At 37.6% G+C, this 7,522-nt stretch overlaps 1 protein-coding gene across 5 annotated transcripts in view; it reads left to right on the forward strand.

Annotated features, from left to right (window-relative positions):
- The window catches only part of BIRC6 (baculoviral IAP repeat containing 6), a 173,270-nt gene extending 166,108 nt beyond the window's left edge, over positions 1-7,162 (forward strand). For all 5 annotated transcript variants that reach the window (XM_085055258.1, XM_085055260.1, XM_085055262.1 and 2 more), the window contains 3 exons: positions 1,390-1,578; positions 4,585-4,719; positions 5,789-7,162. In XM_085055258.1, the coding sequence (XP_084911384.1) occupies positions 1,390-1,578; positions 4,585-4,719; positions 5,789-5,968 (504 nt within the window). In that variant the 3' untranslated portion in view covers positions 5,969-7,162. The remainder of the gene's footprint in view (positions 1-1,389; positions 1,579-4,584; positions 4,720-5,788) is intronic.
- The last annotated feature ends 360 nt before the right edge of the window (positions 7,163-7,522 follow it).

Raw genomic sequence — 7,522 nt, forward strand, 5'->3', positions numbered from 1 at the left:
GGAAAAAGTCCCATCCCCACCATACTGGGAGAAAAACGCTTTACAACTATTAAATGGAAAACAGCTGTAAGACTAAATAAATTGCTTGGAAAGGATTAAGCACTACATGTTTTTTTCTGACTCAGCGATTGAATTATTCTCAGACCACCCAAAATACTTCAGAAATTAATTTTTATTACCCAGCAAAACTGGAAGACTGGTTTAGAGTTTCCCATTCATTACAATTATAATTCAAAATACTGACTGCTTATTCAGGCCCAGAAAGTACAATGCTGCAGTGTTAAATTTCTCCACCATAGCTACTTAAAAGAAATATAGATATCTAAACCACAGCATTTTTAAAAGCAAAAGCCTGTTCTTCCAGACACTTGTAAAAGCCACAGTGATCACCAAAACACCTTTCATACCCAAAACCTTGGCCTGGAAGTCACTCTACCATTGTAATCCCTAAAATTGTTGCTGGTGGATTTAGTCCTAAGTACATAAGAAAAACTTCTTATTCATTTACTAACAAAACAAGTTGACAAGGACAAGCTTCTTAATACTGGCAAAACTGGCAAGCCATCAAATTATGAATATGCAATACGTCTACATTTGGATACCTAAGAGCCCTATGTATCTATTTAATTCTTTGGTTTTTATTAGGAATATCTGAGTATATAGTTAAATGCCTTGAATTTATGTAAGCAACTATTCCCATGTATGCTGGATAGTAATACTGAAAGGAGGAAAATTTTATTTCCTAATTATTCAATAGTTGGTGCTTCCTTGATATATTACTAAAAACATTTCTTCCCTTAGCTTAAGAGAAATACTGAGATTTTGTTTTATTGGCATATGACACAGTATTGTTTGTCAAATTTAAAACTAGAAGGCTAAGAACATTCATTTGGAAGAAAAAATGGGAGACAGTGTAGATCAGGATTCTTTTCAGTGGTTCACCTGGCCTTTCACTTCCTCTGTGTCTTTTCAATCTAGCTCAGAATTAGAAGAATTAGTAAGCTCAGCCACAGGGAAAATATCAAAATTGTTGACTGAGAACTTGACAAACACACTTTCTTTCACAAAATGGTGCAATCAGACATCTCTTCCTTTAAATACTTTTTTTTACTTATATCTGTATGTTTGTTTGGAGTGAGGGGGTTAAGTTAAATTTGTCATTTTCTCGGTGTTTGAGCTAAATACACAGTCACAGGGCTTGGTGATTTTCATGTGTAGTGACAGTTTAGGTTTGAAAGCATGGATGTTCCCTGCTTGCATGTAGCCTCTATCACAAATGGAAGTACTTTGCCATAGAAGTGGTTTTGCTTGTAAGGTGAGCAGAGGTGTGTATATTTGTAAAAATACTTCAGTAGCACAATTTTAATATTTGGTTTCTTCTCTTAACAGGTGTTAGTGTCTGTCCAGTCCCTAATACTGGTGGCAGAACCATACTTCAATGAACCAGGTTATGAACGATCACGAGGTACTCCAAGTGGTACCCAGAGCTCCAGAGAATATGATGGAAATATACGACAGGCAACAGTCAAGTGGGCAATGCTTGAACAAATGAGAAATCCATCACCATGTTTTAAGGAGGTGGGTTTTGTGGAAGGCAGTATTTCTCTTTTGTGAGCATTAAGAATAATGCAAATACATGGTAAGATCACATATGAGGTGTCTGTTTTAACCTGGGGCAGCTGACTCAAGAGACTGCAGTGAATAAGGACACACCTAACTCCACACATCCTTTTTGGGAAACAGGAATGCACGCAAGTTGGGACTGACCTGAATGGGATCTTGGTGCACAGTTGGGTAACACAAGGTTCAATAAGCTCAGCTCTTGCTTACTGCTGGGTAGTACCTTCTACATTGCCTGCAACACCTGTTGATTTGCCCTACAAAGGGGCACTCTGTACTCTACATAAGGAATAGGCAGTATTTTTCCAAGGATCATGAGTTTGAAGCAAATACTAGGAAACGCTTCAGATAGACCAAGATAATGCAAATTGGAAAAATTCCTTAAAAGAAATTCCACAAAACATCTGCACTAGAAATCTGGGCCTTTGAAAATAACTGTCTTGATGCTGCTAAAAGCAATGCTAATCTTAATGCATTCATGCTCTCCTAAAAAAAAAATTAATGAATCAAATTATTTAATTTGTTTATATTCCTGAAAATAGACTAAAACTCACTTCTAGCATCACAGAAGAATTTAGTTATTAGGGATTTCTCTCCATGTCTGAAGTCCAATTCCTTACCCAAAGCAGATCTCAGGGACTTGAATGTATACAGCATAGAGTTCAAGGAAAAAAGAGCTGAAGAAACACTAAGAGAATCTGTATGAATATTAATGCAAAGTGTTTGGTCAAACATGAGTCATCTCATAGTATTACCAGCAAATATTTCCAGAAAAACCTATTTGGCCTTGAACTACTACAGCTGTTGCTAGTGCTGAAGTGTGGAACCATCTGGCAATATCACCTATGCTTTCAATTGGCTGCATAATACAATGTTAAAAAAGCCTAATTATTTTAGAATTATGCACGTTGCTAGGTGTGGCATCTGAGATGTTGATCTCCCATCCCTTCCTTGATGTCCTAAAAAACATCCTTAGGAATACAAAACCTTTTGTCATAAAAATTACTGTGTCTTGTGGAATAAGAAACTACTGACACTACACCTGCAGAAGTGTTAGATATTTTTATCCACATGCAGGTGAAAAAGGATGTGCAGTATATATAGGGTTGTTGAATTAATGAAATAAAACCTGGTGGTGGTTCTGAATTACCTCTTAAATGTTCTGCTCAATGGACAAGTAGAAAGAAGTCCATGATAGAGATAATATCCAGACACATAATCCAGTAACATCTGCTAGTAGGTCCTTTTCTTCTAGCTCATGTAATGATTTCACTTTGGCAAACATGTTCTCAAATCACAGTAAGATCAAATTAATTGAATATATAAGAAAGCAGTGGGCTCTGTGACAATAATACTCCATGTTTCTTCTCACATGTACAGAAATGAAAGATATGCAATATTACACCATTTGGTAACTGAGTCACAGGTTATTGTTACTGCACTTTCCTTCAGGAGTCTCAGCAATTGTGTGCTTACTCTGCAGCTCAGCTTTCTCACTGCTGGTATGAAAAAGGCAGCTTTGGAAAAATGCTGGATTCCATATGTGGCCCCATCCAAAATGGAAATGTGTCTCTTGGATTATCTGAGCACTTTTTTGGGAGATTCACTTTTTGTTAAGACCTCTAGGGTTTTTGTAGGGCTGTCTTGGCAACCTTAACAGTGGTGATCAATTCAGTAACATAAATGCAAAGTCATCCTGAAGACTGAAGTCTAAGAATGTAGATCCTGAGATCTGTTGCCTTAAAATTCTGAGCTGTCTTGTCTTCAGTGTTTTAAATGACAGGTAGGCTCAGGAGATCTAAAATGCCAGTCTTTGGGAGTTTTTCTGAGCTCCATGATGGATTTAAGGAAGGCATCCAGGAATGTCTTTCAATATGCAGTTTCTCTTTAGAATGAAAGCTTTCAATATGCAGTTTCTCTTTAGACAGATAGCTGTTTTCTCTTAACCTCCAGAGGGAAAAATTATTTTTCCCATTATGTTGCAGTATGGCCTAGAACTCTCAGTGCTCAGTAAAATTTCTTCGATTTTATTGTTTCTTTCACCATTATTCAGTGTTTTATAAAACTGTTTAAGACAAAGCTAACACCAAATAGAGTTTCACAACTTGTGTGAGTGTTGATTGGTTGGATTTTTTAGACTCAAATATGTACCTCAATACCAAAATTACTCTTCAGTCAAATACTAGCTCCCATCCAAACTGTGGGCAGCTCAACTACTATGGCCTGAGAATTCCAGTGTGCCCAAAGGTGCTGCCTCTGCCTAGAGCAAAGTGGTTGCATTCCTTCTGAAGCAGCTGCTATGATCATCCTCTGTGCAGAAGCATTATGTTCCTGTGCTCACACTGCTGACTGTTTCTGCTCATCTGTTTTCTGTTTGGGCAGCCCATGGTCAGTGACAGGGGAGGACATGGTGCTTCTACTTATGCTGTGCTTCTCTAGCAAAATAGGGCAGTGAAAGAAACAATAAAAGCCTCAGTCAACACTGTACCTGTGTTACTCTGGTCCTGTGCAAACACAAATGTCCGTGCCTCGTGCCTGTGTAGTGAGTTCAGCTTTGAACTGCAGAATGTGCAGCATTCTGCTCTCCCTTTGCTTTTGCTCGGTGTGTTTCTGGCATTCATTTACGCTGCACCCAGGTAACACAAGTGACTGCTGAAATGACAGGCAGCACACAAACAGTGTATTTCTACAGATTGGAAGAGATACCCAGACCAACAAACTCCCCAAAACAGCATCAGCTGAATTCAGACCAGGTTCCTCAGGGCTTTTTCCACTTGTATTTTGGAAACCTCTGAGGACAAAAATTCTACAACTTATCTCCAACCTGGTTAAATTCTGAATTACCTTCATACTGATTTTTTTCTTTCCTTATATTCAGCTAGACCCACAGAGGTCTTGCAAATTTGGTATTTTTCAAGTATTTGATTCTTCCATCCATGTTACATTGGGAATGCTTTCTTGCAGGTCATCCACAAACACTTCTACTTGAAAAGAGTGGAGATCATGGCTCAGTGTGAGGAGTGGATAGCAGACATCCAGCAGTACAGCAGTGACAAACGGGTAGGCAGGACTATGTCCCATCATGCAGCAGCTCTGAAGGTGAGACATTTATAACAAATCTAAGTTTCCCAGTTGTCAAGAGATGAAATGTTTGTGCACTCCACTTCCTCAGTATTTGTTTCTACAAGTTGGATTTTCCTTTATCACCTGTCCTGCCTATTTTTTGTATCAATATTTATATAGGATACAGTGGCCCTGAGATAGGAGTTCAGTTGGTTGGAGCATGGTGCTGATAATGCCAAGGTTGTGGGTTTGATTCCCCCTGGGCCATTCACTGAAGAGTTGGACTTGATCCTTGTGGGTCTCCCTTCCAATCAGAATATTCTGTGATAACAGGGACGTTTCTTCTGTTTGCTCTAAGGGTGGGTGGGTGTTAATGATAAAGTTGTATTACAGCCAATTCCTTGCCAGAAAACAAGCTCTTAGAGTAGGCAAGCACAGTTATTAAACTGTGCTTCACTACAACCAGTCTTACCCTGTGCTAACTTTAATCAAGTTATAACCATTATAAATGTTTCCTGCCTTCCTAGCCAAGTATTATCATTTGTGTATGTTGTGACCACACAGACAACAGGCTTATATTGTTTTTAATATTTGAGTTTTTTCTTCCCCTGAGGTGCAAACCCCAGATTCTGAATTCTAGTGCCAGAGTTTCCTTCTTTCAGTATGACTGGTCTTCAAAATGAAGTTACTGTGATCAGCATACAAATCTCTGCATATCTGTCTCTTGTGAGAGATCTCCTCATGAATTCTTTATAAATTTGGTTTGACTGTATGACCGACCAAGTCCAAGCCAGTTCCTGCTGTGATCCCCAAACACAGATAGGACTCAACTGCAAGACCAATAGTGTAGCATTTATAATGATGCACATGTTGGCTGCAGTTCTTTTGACTGCCTTTAATTTGTCCCTAGCAGTGCTTGCTAATTATTCTGTCACTGAAAGGAAAGTACCAGTCCTTAAATTCAGGGAAGAAGTTGATCCAGACACTGAAAGAGTTCGTTTAAACCTTTTCTACCTACTCCCCTTTTTGCTTTATAGTGTCTAACCTTGTCAAAAGTATTGTTTTAACTGTGGCCTTCCACGCTGACTTGTTTTTGTATATCCAGCGTCATACAGCTCAGTTGCGGGAAGAACTTCTAAAACTTCCCTGTCCTGAAGGATTGGATCCAGACACTGATGACTCCACAGAAAAATGCAGTGCCACAACAAGCTCAGAAGAGACCATGTTGCACGACCAGGTTAAGCCCAGCAGCAGTAAAGATGTCCCCACTGATTTCAAGTCATGAGTTGCATTGACATGGACTTTGTAGACACAACGGCTTTGAAGCACAAGCCAAATATGTCAATATTTGTATGTAAGAAGTTAATTATGTAATAGGTAATGAAATTGAAACTATACTATGCCCTTAAGGATATACAGTTTAATTAAAAATGATCTTTTATTTACCTGTACAAGAGTGTAAACTTTTTTGTGCTTTTATTTTTCAATTGTGAGAACCACTGATTGGTATGTTTAAAAAGTTATGTATACAAAAAATGGATAAATCACTGATATATAAGGGAAACTACCTTAGGAAAGAATGTTTACTGAATGTTTATTATTTTTTTTTTTACTTGTAGAGTGAGGGCGGTTGTAACAAAGAATATATATTGGTCATTCTTACAGCTACTATTTAAAGTCAGAAAATTTTCACTGAATTTGATAGATTTTACGTTTGGCCATATATTCATGCTCATATTTGATTCTAAAGAAAACCTCCTGTATACTTCAATAAACGTTAAATGGACATGATCCCTCTTTTATGATTTACTGGTACATTTTTTAAATAAACTGCCATAAAATACGTTCTAACTGAAGACTTGCACTTGTATGACTGAATTCATTACAGTCAACATACTTAATTTTATGCTTACTAAATCTAAAATGCAGATTAAATAAATGCACATGGTTTTACCTCATGCCAAAATTTGGACTTCTGAATTAGTTGGGGTTTTTTGGCTATTTTATGCAAACTTAACAGTATTCTAAATTTCTTAAGGGCTATTCTGGAACAAAGTCTTTACTGTATTGAAATGTCTGATTTTTACATACTCAGCTGTACTCTTACGTACTGACACGCCACACAGGATTCTGATGTTCTGTAGTTCCTACTGTGTAGACTTACTTCCAGTTTTATATTTGCAGCCACACATCCCTAACTAAAAGGGGAAGGGGTTTGCTTGATTTAATAATTAAGTCTCACTTCTAACATAACATGCATTGCTATCATTATTAATTTTTGAGCAGTCCTTTAGGGACTAAAAACTTAATACTGGTATTACCTCAGACTAATGATCTGTTGTATAAGTACTATAAATCAGGCAAAACCGAAAGTCTTTTGTTTTCTATTTGTTCTTTGTTTATAAGTATCACGTTGGTATTTTTTCACTTTTTGTTTTACAATGTATTATTTCTAATCATTAAAAATGGCACCAACTCAGGTTGTGTTCTTATGCTGATGGTTAACAGTGAGTTCTGATAGTCCTGACCGAAGAAAAGTTTTTCTGTTCTATTGTTAAGGTGTTGTGTTAATCCAAGGCCTGTTCTGACTGTAGATACCTCTCAGAATACCACCTTTGCTACATCTGTGTAACTTCAGGGGTCCTTAGTCAAAGAGCAAAACAAGCAGCCCTGTGCCAGAACTGCTGGTCAATACCTGAAACAAAGACTTTATGCTACATAGTCCAAGTGTTAGAACTTCATCAGTGTTAAAATAGCACTACATTTTTCCAGATGGGTGTTTCTTTACCTTCTGCTACTGTACAAAATGACTGTGATACTCCTGTAAAGGCTCCAAAAG

This window comes from Lichenostomus cassidix, chromosome 3 (assembly GCF_008360975.1).
Source record: "Lichenostomus cassidix isolate B80296 chromosome 3, HeHo_3.0, whole genome shotgun sequence".
Classification (NCBI taxonomy): domain Eukaryota; kingdom Metazoa; phylum Chordata; class Aves; order Passeriformes; family Meliphagidae; genus Lichenostomus; species Lichenostomus cassidix.